Source organism: Lampetra fluviatilis, chromosome 27, assembly GCF_964198595.1.
Source record: "Lampetra fluviatilis chromosome 27, kcLamFluv1.1, whole genome shotgun sequence".
NCBI classification, from domain to species: domain Eukaryota; kingdom Metazoa; phylum Chordata; class Hyperoartia; order Petromyzontiformes; family Petromyzontidae; genus Lampetra; species Lampetra fluviatilis.
In genome coordinates this window covers 10207098-10223598 of record NC_136301.1, presented here as the reverse complement: position 1 = coordinate 10223598, position 16501 = coordinate 10207098, and the positions used below count along the sequence as shown (strand labels likewise).

The 16501-nt window shown below is 51.2% G+C and overlaps 1 protein-coding gene across 1 annotated transcript; it reads left to right on the top strand.

The window, feature by feature from the left end:
• The first annotated feature begins 1391 nt into the window (after positions 1 to 1391).
• On the top strand, positions 1392 to 16370 carry LOC144942386 (glutathione peroxidase 3-like). The gene is made up of 5 exons (XM_078869224.1): positions 1392 to 1557; positions 5815 to 5968; positions 9573 to 9684; positions 10796 to 10895; positions 14193 to 16370. The coding sequence occupies exons 1-5, from the start codon at positions 1486 to 1488 to the stop codon at positions 14520 to 14522; spliced, it is 768 nt and encodes a 255-aa protein (XP_078725350.1). The 5' UTR covers positions 1392 to 1485; the 3' UTR covers positions 14523 to 16370.
• Positions 16371 to 16501: the final 131 nt, after the last annotated feature.

Sequence of the window (16501 nt, the reverse complement as noted above, 5' to 3'; positions counted from 1 at the left end):
TGATCAGAACAAAGGGGGACATCACGTGGTGCGTAAACACCGGGGTGGGGTGGAGGTTTGAGGGGACATGAGGTCAGCACAAACCCGCCCCCACCCCCTCACCCCCCGCTGCCCCCCACGATCATAAAGTCCATAACAAAAACCTCAACACGTTTAGCCGCGTCAATAACACGGCGTGTGTGTGGCCGTGTGTGGCCTTAAAAGCAAATGTTTCTCGTAGACGACGTTTCGGGCTATGGCCCCTCTTCGCGGCGCGTACACGGAGAAGCCAGTAGGGAGACAGAGTGGGTGGACAATACGCGGTGGAGACTGCACCGCGCACAACTTTTACAATGAGAGTCCTATTCGGCCCCTCCACCCGCCTCATCCACTCCATCTCTCTCCTGGCCTCTCCCTGTCCACGTGATATGAATAAGCCCCCCCACCCCCCACCCCCCACACACAGAATGAGCGTCTTGTAGTGTTCGTTGGTTGTGCGCCACGGTGACGAGATGTGAACTACCTCGCCTGATATACAGGAGGTCGTGGGTTAGATTCCTAACGATGCCAGCTGTTTATGTAGGAGTTATCTTTCTCTCTGTGGCCGCGTGGATTTTTCTCCGATTCCTCCGGGTTTTCCCTCCACAATGTAGAATCAACATCACGCGTTTAGAGTACCCACGTGGTAAGCCACTTCGTTGAGCAATCATTTGTGATTGCCAGGTCGTTTCTGAAAAAGAGCTGTGTAGCTCAGTGAGGCCTTACCTGGTGAAATATAATAGTTTACTTCGTAGTATAGCGTATGCACCGATGCCCACGCAGCAGCAATCACGAGATATAATTTGTGTAATGAAATCAATAAATGTTCCAGAAAAAAAGATGTTATTCTGTTCCAGAACGATGCAGTGTTATGATCTTCACATCCATCAGCCTCATCGGCTTTTGAATCAACTATAAGGATAGCGTGCATTGTATATACGGCCAGTCCTCGCTCAACGCGTGTCCACACAACGCTGAACTCGCTCGTCATAACGCGGAACACGCCCGTTATAGCGCTAGTCACGCGCGTTATAACGCGGTTTCTGAGAATACATATAGACCTGTGCATATATTTCTATACACGCATGTATATACGTGTATACAGGTCTAGTCTTGAACATCGTCTGCACAGCAACAACTCCGGCGATTATTTTGTGTTGTGTTGCAATAAAGTTAAGTAACAACATGTTCCGAACGCAACCCCCCCCCACCTCGCCCGAAGTTCTCGCCCGGGCCTCGTGTTTCCTGTTATTGGCACTCGGTTGGTTTTGGGATAAAAGTGGCCGTTGCTTGCAGAGTCTCGGATCTAAGGGACCCAGGTCCCGCTAGCGGCTCTCTCGTTGAAGACTCGGGGAACAGCGCTCCAGCAGACGAGAGGGGGGGGGGGGTTCTGCCGCGGGGTTCGCGTCGGGGGTATCGGCGGGCGGCGAGGGGGCACCCCCAGGGGACCCCAGCGACACGTGCGAGATGTGGGCTCGAACTCTCACTCTGGTCGCGGCGGTGGCCGCGGCGGTGGTGGCGGTGACAGGCGAAACGCAGGTACACACACACACACACACGTGTACACACACACACATGTGTACACACACACATGTACACACACGTGTACACACACACGTGTACACACACACACACGTGTACACACATACACACGTGTACGTACACACACGTGTACACACACACACACGTGTACACACACACACACGTGTACACACACACGTGTACACACACACGTGTACACACACACACACGTGTACACACACACGTGTACACACACACGTGTACACACACACACGTGTACACACACGTGTACACACACGTGTACACACACACGTGTACACACACACACACGTGTACACACACACGTGTACACACACGTGTACACACACACACGTGTACACACACACACGTGTACACACACACGTGTACACACACATACACACACACACGTGTACACACACACACGTGTACACACACACACGTGTACACACACATACACACGTGTACACACACACACGTGTAAGCACACACACACGTGTACGCACATACACACGTGTACACACATACACACGTGTACACACACACACGTGTACGCACACACACACGTGTACACACATACACGTGTACACACATACACGTGTACACACACACGTGTACACACACACACGTGTACACACACATACACACACACGTGTACACACACACACGTGTACACACACACACGTGTACGCACACACACACGTGTACACACATACACGTGTACACACACACGCACGTGTACACACACACGCGTACACACACGCACGTGTACGCACACACACACGTGTACACACACACACGTGTACACACACACGCACGTGTACACACACACGCGTACACACACGCACGTGTACACACACACACACGCACGTGTACACACACACGTGTACACACACGTGTACATACACACACATACGTGTACACACACATACACACACACACGTGTACACACACACACGCACGTGTACACACACACGTGTACACACATACACACATGTACACACACACGTGTACACACACACACACGTGTACACACATACACGTGTACACACACACACACGTGTACACACATACACGTGTACACACATACACACATACACGTGTGTATGTGTGTGTGGACATGTGTACGCGTACACACACATGTGTACGCACACACATATGTGTACGCACATATCTGTATGTATACACAAACACGCATACACAAACATACACATCCAAAGACGAAAATCCCCCGTATAGCCTGACCAGACTGTTGGGGCAAGTGCTGTTAGCGAGCAGCAGCAGCTCTGGAGGCCGGCACGACACACGAGGGGGTGGGTGACCAGCAACAACGCCCGACCGCCTTTGTATCCCCAGTGGCGATGACTTTACACACCGCCCCAGGTACCAATTTGAGGCCGAGTCGACGAAGGGGAGACCAGCGGCGTTACTAGGGGGGTGCGGGGGGTGCGGACCTCACCGAGTGACACCATCAGAGGAGGGGGGGTCACACCAAAATGATTGTCTAAACACATTTTTTCGTGCAGTGTTTCAGCAGAATTTGATTTTATACATAATAAAATATCCCGGCAGTTAGTTACAATAATTTTTTTTCGTAAGCCCAGCTTACATGTACTACTGTATCAATATACCTACAAGGTTAAAACTCTATGCCAATTTACTTGTTGAACCTTCGAATGCGCTCCTGTCAAAGCCGCCATTGTTACCCAACGACAGTGACGCTTCGAGTCACGTGGTGGTTTCGTCTGCACGCGCCCAAGCGCGCGCTGTTGTGTTCGTCGCTGCTCGTGTTTCTAAAGTCGCTGATTTAGTCAAACTTGCTGGTGTTTTGGCGACAATATTGTGGTAATTAGTATTTGTGAACCTATATCAATAACAATAGGGGGTTTCCCCCTTTTTCTGGCAACAAAACTAAAGCCTTTTTACGAGTAATCGTGTGCGCATTAACCACAATACTTGTGGTCAGAATACAAACAAAAAACACACTCTGATATCGAAAAATACACTCTGATAATATATGCATTGAACAATGGGGAAACACCCCTTATTATTATATTTTGGTACTGGCAAAGGAGGTCTAATGATCTATATCAATAGCTTTTTTGAGAATGAAGTGATTAAAGGAAATATTGTAATTTAAAGGTGTAATTATAATTTTGCTAGTTGTTCATGTCACTACGATTGGCCATTGCATTCAGTGATATACGGGAATTACGATTTACGAGTTACATTAGTACAAAAAACACATGCCTGCGGAGGGAGCTGATAGGAACGTTGGGTTGCTCGGTCAATGGCCAGGATCAACGGCGGCGTGGTGTATTCCGCAAATATGGCCGACTGTGAGGGCGGGCACAAGCCGGCGTGAGTAGGTTAAACGTTGAGTTTTGTAAGGGCACCACGAGGTGACCAGCCCCTCTCCACCCAGCCCCTCCCTTCCCATTTTTGGATGCACGACGGACAGACGGACACAATAATCCCCTGTGGGCTGGTGTAACCAGGAGGTTCCTACCAGTACTACAGATTCTATATGATCTGGTACGGGTGGAGGTCCATGGGGGGTGACACCAACCCACGTGACGCCACTGGGGGAGACCCAAAACCGGTTCAGGATAATCGTCACTGATGTTGGCCGTGAGCGGGAATCGAACCCGGGTTGTCAGGTTCGTAGCGTAGCGCGCTAACCGCTGCATTACCGCTCCCCACTCACGTGTACACACACACGCGTGTACACACACACAGATACGCGTGTACACACACACACGTATACACACACGTGTACACACACACGTGTACACACACACGCGTGTACACACACGCGTGTACACACACAGTGTACACACACACGCGTGTAGACACACACGCGTGTAGACACACACGCGTGTAGACACACACGCGTGTACACACACACGCGTGTAGACACACACACGTGTACACACACAGTGTACACACACACGCGTGTATATATATACACACGCGTGTACACACACACACGTGTACACACACACAGTGTACACACACACGCGTGTACACACACACACGCGTGTACACACACACGTGTAGCCTTAACAGACTTTTGGGGAAAGTTGCTGTTAGCGAGCACCTATGAAGTCCACACATACGAACACACACACATTCTGATACACAAACACACGCGAACTCTCTCACACACACATAGATCAAAGACTGGGAGTAGTCGGAACTTTAAACGTACACAAAGCTACGCACACGGACACGAATCCGTACACGTGTACACATACTGCTGGTGCTGCTGCTGATGTTGCTGATGATGATGATGTTGCGCTGATGATGATGATGCTGTTGGTGGAGCTCGTTCAACGCCAGTCGGCTGTTCCTATCCTTCCCATCATTGTGATGGTCACGGCAGTGTTGCTGACAGTGGAGACGCTGTGGTTGTTGCTGATGGGGAGCAGTGGTGTCGCGGTTATCGCTGCGCCGCGCTCCGAAGCCATGGACCCGAGTTCGACTCCCGCTCACGCCCAACACCGGGGACGATTATCTGAATCGGTCCTGGGCCTCCCCTATGTCGACTCAGCCTCAAATGAGTACCTGGTGCAGCAAGGCCGTAGCCATGGAGTCAACATTGGGGGGGACCAAATCTTCCAGGGGGTCTGGGGGTCCCAACCCAGAAAAATATCTAAATTTGCAAACTAATTTCCTGCCTAAATATTAAAAAATGCACTAACACATGGGATGGACTTTTTATGTATTTATTACAACAATGTCGAATAGTGTATTGTATTACATTGCTCTGTTTTAACTTTACCATTTCTTGTTTCATTGTATGTAATGGCAGAGATTAGGGATTAATAAAGTACAGCCATAACCACAATCATATAAACAGGAATCTATGCATTGATTTATATGAAGACAAGTCCAGATATTGTGGCAAAGGTTAAGCAAAGTGTTGTTTTTATTTACATAGCATAGCAATTATTATTTTTATAGCATAATATTGGGGGGGGGACATTTTGAGCATATTTGTGTCCCCCCCAATATAAATAATAATTACGGCCTTGTGATGCAGTGTGTAGAATCGTCGCCACTAGGGAGACAAAGGCGGTCGGGCGTGGTGTTGGCCACCTACACCCTCGTGTGCCGCAGTGCCGGCCTTCATAGGTGCTCGCTAACAGCACGTGCACCAACAGTCTGTTACAGACAACACGGGAGGTGGGGGAGGGGTCTTTGTATTTGTTGTTGCTGCTGCTGATACTCACCACCACCATCACTATCCGGCAGGTGGAGTGTGCGGGCGGGGCACGAGACTCGCTGCACAACTACTCGGCGTGGACTCTGAATGAGTCTCGCCTGGTCCCGCTCAGCGAGTTCAGAGGTCAAGTGCTGCTCGTGGTCAACGTGGCGACCTTCTGAGGGCTCACGACCCAATACTGGGGTAGGGACAGCTGCCGCTGGGGGAGGGGGGTCCCCTAGGCTAAACTAAATCACTCAACGTGGCGGCCTTCAATGGCGATGTTCTTCACTAATTTTTAGAGGGAGTGGGTCGCCACTTTCGCCGATAAGACATCGTCAGTGTGAGCGAGGGTTGCCGCAACATTTGAAACCTTTTGGGGGTTGTGACAGCAGTACGATGATGATGATGGGGAGGAGGGGATCTTGGCTGTTTGTGTGTTGTCGGTGGGGGCCGCAAGTCGTCAGGGGCCGCACTAAAGGCCACCAGGGGCCCCGCCAGTGGCCAGCAGGAGCCTTGCAATGATGGACGCTGGGCTCAGGGATGGTTCATGGCTCAATGCTGGGGTAGGGACAGCTGCCACTGGGCGGTCCCCTAGGCTAAACTAAATAAATGCATCTACCTTGTGACCTTCTGAGGGAGGGCTCGCAACCAAATAGTGGCGTAGGGGCAGCTGCCACTGGAAGGGTCCCCGAGGACAAATGATAACACTTTGTAACTCATTTTTATTTCTTTTTGTTCCTGGTAGTAAGTGTTATTTCCTAATTGCTTATGCCTCAAAAGTACAGAAAATGGCTATTATTCCCCACAAACTTTGCTTTTGTGACCAGGACAGTGATATTTTTAAAATTACCTCTTTTCCAGAACATTCCAGATAGATTCAGGACTGAGTAAACTTGGAGTAACATCTAGAACATTCTAGAACTTTCCAGTAATATAAATAGTTGTATAAACACAGGAGCCTTAAGCCCACCAGTTCAGTTTAGCTCCAGCTGCCTAAGTGGATACATATCTGCATTTTTCTGAGATAGCATAAAGAGGCTGCAAGCATCCGGCAGACGCATTTTGATATGTCTGTGGCCAATTTATCAAGACAAGAGTGAGAAAATACTCTGTGGAAGCATCTGCTAAGATGTGTGAGGCCTACAAGGCATATTTCGGCATGCCTGTCGGGGATCAAGACAAACCCTTGGGCACCTCATTTTACCTGCGAGCAATGCAAAAAAACCTGCAAGGTAAGATGGACAATTGTTGCTCGGAATTTTATGTTATTGAAACATATATCATATTTTAAAAATGTTGCGAGAATCTCTTACACATTAGTCATGGGTGAAATACATGTATTTTTGGAGGATGGTACAGAGGGGAAAAGAGAGCCATGAAGTTCACTATCCCAAGAATTTGTCGGGAACCCACTGACCACTCAAGCAACTGCTACTTCTGCATGGTGGACCCTTCCAAACGTCGGACTGGCAAGAATGCACCTGCTATTACGTATCCGGACCTTCCTTCATCCACACTGACATGAGCTCCCCGTACCCACTCCTCTGGATAGAGAGCAGCCGTCTTTAGAAGAGAGCAGCAAGTCAGAGAGCGAGGAAGACGTTGTAAATCCAGATGACAATTTCAGAGGTGGAGCTGAGGAGAGAAACCCATATTACCCAAACCGAAATGACCTCAACGGCTTTATCAGAGATCTTGGTCTCGCCAAATCCAATGCCGAGCTTTTGACGTCTAGGCTCAAGCAGTGGAACTTGTTGGATCAGAGGAAGCGTCACCAACCTTTTTGCAGCTTCTTCACCCGTCAAGATTGGCTCTGCTTCTGCCACAATGTGACCAGCCTGTTCGAGGCAATCGGAATCGCCTGTAACCAGAATGAGTGGCGCCTCTTCATTGACAGCTCCTCCAGGAGCCTCAAAGCCGTGCTGCTCCAAAATGGTAAGAAGTATCTGTCTCTTCCCCTGGCTCACTCGGTGAACCTCAAAGAGGATTACAACAGGATCAAGACCTTGCTGGACGCCTTGAAGTATGATGAGTATGGCTGGGAGATCATCGGAGACTTCAAAATGGTGGCATTCCTCATGGGTCTCCAACGCGGTTTTACCAAGTATCCCTGCTATCTTTGCCTTTGGGACAGCAGGGACACCAAGTTGCACTACCACAGGCGGGACTAGCCACAGCAGACCGAGTTCTCTGTGGGGAGGAACAACGTCAAGTGGGAGCCACTGGTGGACCCCCGGAAGGTGTTGATGCCACCACTGCACATCAAATTGGGCCTTATGAAACAATTTGTCATAGCTGTAGATAAGGAGTCGGCAGCCTTCAAGTACCTTTAAGACTTCTTCCCTAAGCTGTCTGAGGCTAAAGTCAAAGCCAGTGTCTTCGTTGGACCACAGATAAAGAAGATCCTGGAGTGCAATGAACTCCTCAAGAAGCTCACTAGTAAGCAGAAAGCAGCAGGGAAGCGGCAATGGTTCGTGGCTTCCTGGGCAATCGCAAGGTCGAAAACTATGTGGAGCAGGTTGAGACTCTGGTGAAGAACTATGGCACAATGGGCTGTAGGATGTCCCTCAAAGTTCATATCCTTGATGCTCATCTTGATAAATTTAAGGAGAATATGGGAGCGTACTCAGAGAGAAAGGCGAGCGCTTCCACCAGGGCATACTGGACTTTGAACGCCGCTACCAAGGACAGTATAACGGGAACATGATGGGAGACTACATTTGGAGCTGATTGATGAACGTCATTTACAGTATAATCGTAAATCTCGAAAAACTACTCGCTTCTAAATCTTTTGTAGTAATTTTTCTATTACTTTAGTATAAATACATGTTAATTTTTATTCATGTTTTTTTTCTGACTTTATGTGAACGAAAAGACACAAATTCGCCCGTTTTCTCATTGAAAAGAGGTACATTTCTGAATATCACTGTCCTGGTCACAAAAGCTATTTTGTGGGGAATAATATCCATTTTCTATACTTTTTCGGCATAAGCAATGAGGAAATAACACTTACTACCTAAGGAACAAAAGTTGTGTTACAGAATGTAATGATTAAGGGGGTACGACCGGGAGATACAGTTCGGGGTTAGAGCCAAACTTGTATATTTTAATGCGCCGGCTTTCGCAACCAATATCATCCATAAGAGGTTTTTTTTTTGTTAGATCGCGTAAATATATAAATATGTCGTTAAAACCTGCCACCACCCGACACAGCCAACTAGTAAGGGTTGTCACGTAAACAGAGCATGTCAATTCGTCACTAGCACAGCACACTGGTGTGTTGGAGAGCCAAGCCACAACATTTACAATCTGAGTACGACGTTTCGCCAGTAATTACAACTAGCTTCATCAGGCGACGTAGTGGGGGGGGGATTACTGAGGCAACGTACATTATGCGTGTGCATTACGCGAGCGTTTTGAACTTGTCTTTCCTATCTATTGTGTTTATTAAAATAGCCCTACCAACGGTAAACCCTTTTTAAGTAAGCTGCCCTTTGTAGGCATGCATTTAAACAATGCATTATTTGATCATTCGCTTCCACGCAGCACTAAGGCGGTAGCTATCCGAACGGTTAAAGTTATTTTTACTTCTTTCAATTTCGATAGATTCTCGAATTAGTCTTGGCCAGTAGTGGATAGTTTTGCACAGAACTTCAACATTTTCAAAATCAATCGAGTGTCCTTGTTGGCACGCGTGTGCAGCTACTGCTGACAGTTGTATTTGGGAGAATTTAATATTTCTCTGATGTTCGTTTAGTCTTGTGCTGATCATTCGTCCATCACCCCCCCTCCACGCCCCCACCAGACCTGAATGCACTACATTCCCATCTCCCGGAGTTCCAGGTGCTCGCTTTCCCGTCTAACCAGTTCGGGAAGCAGGAGCCTGGCTCCAAGGAGGAGATTCTTCCCGGACTCAAGTAGGTGGCCATTGTGGATCTGTCTCTCTCTCTCGCTCGTCCACTCTCTGTGTCTCTCTCTCGCTCAGTCTCTCGCTCTGTCTCTCTCTCTCTCTGTGTCTCTCACTCTGTCTCTCTCTCGCTCAGTCTCTCTCTCTCTGTCTCTTTTGCTCTGTCCCTCTGGGGCCGCGGCGATATCACCACTCACGATACGATATCAGATATCACGACGACCTGTTACGACTATCGCGACGATGATCGCATAACCAGGGGGTCGGCAACCTGCGGGTCCATAGCCGCATGCGGCGGCTCTTGAAGGGACACAGTGCATTGCTGCGGCTCTTGCGATATTGAAGGGGAAGGGGGGTTATCTCTATTTACGGAATTCGTCAAAAAGTGTCTCTTCTTGTTATTGTTGGCTGCCCGCATCACCGCGTGATGCAACGGCCCAGGGGTAGCTCGAGGTTGGCGGTTCGAACTCGTCCGGCCGGCCGGCTACCCTAGTTAGTACTGCGGAGCACGTTAACCCTGACTTTGATCATAAGGGCGCCACAGTGGATAGATGTTAACTACCTCGCCTGGTGTACAGGAGGTCGTGGGTTCGATCTTGACCCTGACGATGCCCGCTGTAAAACGTTGGAGTTTGCGTGTTCAATCTTCCCGTGGTGGTCGCGTGGATTTTTCTCCGGGTACTCCGGGTTTTTGCCTCCACATTTAGAATCAACAACGGGTGTTTCGAATATTTGGCTGCGAAAAATGTCCACGTGCTAAGCCACTTCGTTGAGCTATCATTTGTGGCCAGGTCGTTTCTGAAAGAAAAAAAAGAGCTGTCTAGCTCAGAGGCCCTTACTTGGTAAGATACAAGATGTGTTGTTTTCACAACAAATATTGTCTGCTTCACTCACGCAATGGATGTTTAAGATTCCCTGGCGTAATTCGCAAGAGTGGCCACTGGCGCCACGGTTTAAAATGAACTATTCAATTGGGATGATGGGTTCAAACCCCACTCTCCTCTACCTCGCCTCTCTCTTTCTACGACTTTCCTCCATCTCCTCTCTGTCGCGTCTTCCCCATCCCCATCTCTCTCCTATCTCCCCCACCTCATCCATCTCCCCCCCGCCCCGTCCCCCAGGCACGTGAGACCCGGGAAGGGTTTTGAACCAAACTTTCCCATCTTCAAGAAGGGAGACGTGAACGGGGCGGAGGAGCAGCCACTCTACACCTACCTCAAGGTGGGGGGCGGGGAGGTTGGAGAATGTTGCCCCCCACCCCAGCGGGGGGCGATGGGGGGGCTCAGAGCGGAGTGTGTGAGGGGGTAATGTGAGTGATGATGGTGATGGTGGTGATGGTGGTGATGGTAATGTGAGTGATGATGGTGGAAATGATGGTGGTGATGGTAATGTGAGTGATGATGGTGGAAATGATGGTGGTGGTGGTAATGTGAGTGATGAGGGTGATGATGGTGGTGATGGTAATGTGAGTGATGATGGTGGTAGTAATGATGGTGATGGTGGTGGTTATGGTAATGTAAGTGATGATAGTGGTAATGATGGTGATGGTGGTGGTGACGGTAATGTGAGCGGTGATGGTGGTGGTGTTGATGATAGTCCGGCAAAAACAACCCCCGTGGTGCCAGGCGGCAAAGCTGTGGTGGGCAGTGCCGTGGGGGGAGGGCCAAATTAGATTGGCCTTTCCCCTCATGGCGTTTGTAACCACCACGGCGGCCAAGTTGGGGCTCTGGGCAGGTGCGCGGGGCTGGTAACCCCTCCACCTTCAATTAATTACCACTAAACCACGATTGAAAATTGTATTTAATAAGCTTGTGTCGGAAGCTCCGGGGGGACAGGCATCTATGACGTCTCCTGGCCAAACACCATTTGGCGGAGCAAGGAGACTGAATCCTTACCCTCATCCAGAAACAACAAAAAAACACTACGTGAGGCCACATGGAATGTTCGAACGCTCACTGTGGAGGAGAGGCTGCTACTCCTCTGTCGGGAGCTGGACCGGTACTGCCTGGATCTCTGTGGTATTCAGGAGGTCCGGTGGACCGGCTCTGGTTCCTGCCACCATGAGGGGTGGACAGTCCTCTTCCCGGGGCAGGAGACTGCCAAACAACAGGGAGTGGCTCTTCTTCTGAACAAAATAATTAAGGGGGCATGGGAGAGTGGCGGTGAGGTGTGGGAAGTTGTAAGCCCCAGGCTACTTTGGGTTCGCCTTCCCATCGACCGGAGGCGAGGAGTGGTGGTCGGGGTTACTTATGCCCCCACCGAAGACGAACATCCGTGGAGGGATGCAGGCAAAGCCGATGAGTCAGATGCCTTCTATGACCTCCTGTCACAGGTGCTAGCTAAAGTGGCCCCTCGGGATAGTCATCTTGTTGGGTGACTTCAATACCTGAGTTGGCCATGATGCTGGCACCGGGTCTGGAGTGATTGGAAGGCATGGGCCAGATCAACTCAATAACAACGGCAGGAGGCTGCTAGATTTTTGTGCAGCCCATGGGCTTGTCATTACCAACGCGCTGTTCCAGCATTGGCGCATCCACACAACATCATGGATGCATGCCGTGGGACAAAGTGGGGATGACCCTGCCGAGGCTGCGGTGCCTCAAATATTGGAAGAAGTCACCCCCTGTGAGTGGCTGGCTGAGGTGCCATCAACCAATGATCTCCAAAGCATAATGCTGAGGGAGGTTGGTGTTTGAGCACAGACTGTCCTACATGACATCATAACAACAGTCTGGACCACTGGACGTGCTCCGCAGGATTGTAAGGATGCCCTGGTGGTCTCCCTCTTTAAGCAGCGGGACCGCACAGACTGTAACAACTACAGGGGCATCTCACTCCTCAGTGTGCCGGGAAAGGTCCTGGCAAGGATTATTCAACATGGCCTTGCTAAGCACCCTGAGGAGAGGCTTGTGGAGCCCCAGTGCGGTTTCAGCAAAGGGTGGTCCTGCACAGATGCCATATTTTCTGTCCGTCTGCTACAGCAGAGGTGTAGGGAATTCCAACAAGACCTACATCTCTGCTTTATTGACCTGGTCAAGGCCTATGATACCATCAGTAGGCCTGGGATCTGGGTTGTTCTTCGTGCTTTGGGAGTCCCTGACCCTCTGCTCATGATCATTAAGGACCTTCATGATGGTGAGCGGGCCTGGGTAAAACTATGTCGCTGAGAGTCGGAGCCATTTCCTGTACACCTTGGGATGAGACAAGGATGTCCTCTGGCTCCCACATTATTTAACATCCATGTCGTTCGTGAAACCTTCAATTGCTGTACCAGAGGAATTTCCATCTGGTACAAATACAATGGGAGGCTGATCGATGCCCGGGTGCGGTAAAGGGATGGCTCCCTATTGGTCAACCATGTTACGTATGCCGATGATCTGGTAATTGCTGATCACTCAGAGGAGGAGTTGGAGGTGCTGCTGCTGAGACTGGAGTGTGCCACTACGAGGTGGGGCCTTACCATCAGCCCCACCAAAACTAAGGACCTGCCTGGGTATTTTATACCATCAGACACTCCACCCCCACAACTCCCAATTGGTGATGGGGCATTTGTGCAAAGAGTGGAGAGTGTGCTCATGACCGGCTCCGGTTTGACAACAGAGGTCTCACTCCGAATCAGTCGAGCGGCATTATCTTTTCATTAGTTGCGTAAGTCTGTGTGGAAACTACTATCTGGTCTGTTGCTCCACACAAAGCTTCGGGTCTTCTTGGCCATGGTCATGCCCTCCCTTCTCTATGCTTGGAAAACGTGGACCCCCCTAATGGAGCATCTTCCCTGGTTAGAAACATTTAGGCTGGCCTGCCTACGATCCATCCTGGGTTTAACCAGGCTGCATTGTGTGAGGAGCTCACAAATCGTTGAAAGATCTTGATCAAGTGCCATCGGTGAGCACCTCCGGCAGGCAAGGCTGCGTTGGCCGAGTCATGGAGTTGGCATGCCTAAACAGCTTTTGTTCAACTGGACAGATGGGGCTAAACGGACGCGGCACGGGTTAGAAAAGAGAGTAATTGATGTGGTACAGGAGGACTTGGAGCTGAGTGGACTTGCTGATGACTGGTACCAACGGTGCCACGATTCGCCTCTGTGGAGGAGGCTCGTGAAGGATGCTTCTGGGCAGTTGGAGGCAGTCGCCCTCCAACAACAACGGAGGGCAGAGCAGCGATGCTCACAACAATGAGCGAAGCGCTGGGCGGCTAAAACACAGCAAGTTGGCACAGTAGGGGACACAGGTGGTGTATCGGCCACTCATCTCAGTCAGTCGACCCGTGGCACCTGGGTCTGCCCCGTGACCTCCTACCGGCGGGTGTTCGACACTTCACGTGGCCTTAACGTGCACCTAGCCTGGCACAAGCGCCGTGGTGACGTCACCGCCACTTTGTGGCGAATGCCGGTTGTTGTTGTTGGTGATAATGATGGTGGTGATATTAGCGATGGTGATGATAACAATCACACACTCCCCACTCCCCATCCCCAACACTCCCTCCTCCGTCTCCCATCGCCTGCCCCCTCCACCCCAGACGTCGTGCCCTCCTGTGGGCGACTCGTTCGGCAACCCGCACGGGCGCCTCTTCTACGAGCCGCTGCGCCTCTCCGACGTGAAGTGGAACTTCGAGAAGTTCCTCGTGAGCGCCGCGGGACGCCCCGTGCGACGCTACGCGCCCCTCGCACCCATGTCGGCCGTGCGCAGGGACATCATCGCTTACCTCTCCTCCTCGTCATCGTCATCATCATCGTCCCGGTCCTCCATGCAGCAGCATCATTATCAGCAGCAGCAAGAGCAGGAGCAGGCCACCCACCACCACCACCACCACAGCCACCACAGCCACCAGGTCCCCCATCACCGCTAGGCACTCTGAGTGCCCACCGTGGTATCTCCACGTTAAGCAGTCATCTTCTTTCTGCTCCTCCCTCAACATTCACTTCCCCACCCCCCTCAGCTCACGCCCACGACCGCCTTAATCTCCCCCACCCCCTCATGACGACGACCACCACGACCGCCGTTCATGTTCCCGCTTCAAATTCTCATTACATGGCTCTCGCTCGATCCCCATTCACCCAATCCATTCGTCACTAATTTCGCTGTTGTATCGAGTGCATGCACCACAGGTTCGCCCATTACAACGTCCTCTCGTCTATTGTATTCGCCCCATCCCCACCCACCGTTACATTAACACATTCTGCCGTTCTTAATTGGGCAAGGCGCCGGGAAAATTACGATGAGATTTTGACCCCCCACCACTGTCTGGCACTGACGACATGGCTGTACCATCCAATGGGAAGCCAGTCCCATTGATTCACACCCAGAGCCAGACCCATTCATTAATTCACTCCGGGTCCCATTCATTCACACCCAGAGCCAGACCCATTTATTAATTCACACCCAGTCCCATTATTGAGACCTAGGCTCATGCATTCAATCACCAGACCCCATCCTCTTCATTCATTCCCACCCAGTCCCATTCATTCTAAAGGCGTCGCATCGTTCCGGCCTCACATGGACCAGGTTCTCATCCAATCCCAGACCAGCACCAGAGCCCCCCGCCCCCCCCCCCCCCCCACTTTTCACCAGCCCCGTCGGCCTCCCCAATTGGTCGCCTGCCGCCTCGCCAATCCACTCACAGCCAATCATCTCTGCTTCCACCCCCCCTCCTCCTTCACTCTCCTCCATAAACACCCCCACCCCCCCCAAACCTGGACTTCTGACCCACGACCCCCCCCCCCCCCCCAGCTTCAAGAACACGAATCCATGCTAAACTCGACTCCCGTGGTAAACTGAACTCCCATGGTAAACTTAACTCCCATAATAAACTGGATTTCCATGGTAAAGTGGACTCCCATGGTAAACTGAACTCCCATAATAAACTGAACTCCCATAATAAACTGGACTCCCATGGTAAACTGGATTTCCATGGTAAACTGAACTCCCATAATAAACTGGACTCCCATGGTAAACTGAACTCCCATAATAAACTGGACTCCCACGGTAAACTGAACTCCCATAATAAACTGGACTCCCATGGTAAACTGTATTCCCATGGTAAACTGAACTCCCATAATAAACTGAACTCCCATGGTAAACTGGACTCCCATGGTAAACTGTATTCCCATGGTAAACTGGACTCCCATGGTAATCTGGACTCCCATGGTAAACTGGACTCCCATGGTAAACTGAACTCCCATGGTAAACTGGACTGCCCCTTAACGATCCCTGCTGCATGCGGCTCCGTAGCCGCAGGATGCTGACCCCCCGCCCCCCCCGCCCCCCCCCCAGCTGGTTCGTGTTCGTGAGGCGAGACAATCACCACCCTCACAATCCCCCCCACCCTGACAATTCCCCCCCACCCCGACAATTCCCCCTCTCCGGGCGGGGGGGGGGGGTGGGGGGTGTAAGGGAGGGGCTCCTCCACTTTGCCGCCCCCTTCATGACGGCCCCCCCCCAACCACCGCGCCGTCGCGGTGTGGGGGGGGCACCGAGTTAGGGACCCCCCCCCCCTCACCCTGATAAAGGGCCGGGGGGGGGGGTGCAGCCGGGGGTCCCTTTAGTGCATTCAGGACCCCCCGGTTGTAGGCATCCCTCGGGGCGGCTGTGTGGGACCCCCCCTTGAACCCCTCTGAAACCCCCATCCCCTGGACAGGGATCAAGGGTCAACGGTCAAGGGTCAGGGGTCGAGGCATTAAATGCAATGTAAGCACAACTCCCGTGTCTCCGCGTCGTCACTCGCATTAGCCGTGGTCGATCCACTGCTGGATGAAGGCCTCACTACACCACCCCCCCCCCCCATCTCACTACACCACCCCCCCCCATCTCACTACACCACCCCCCCCC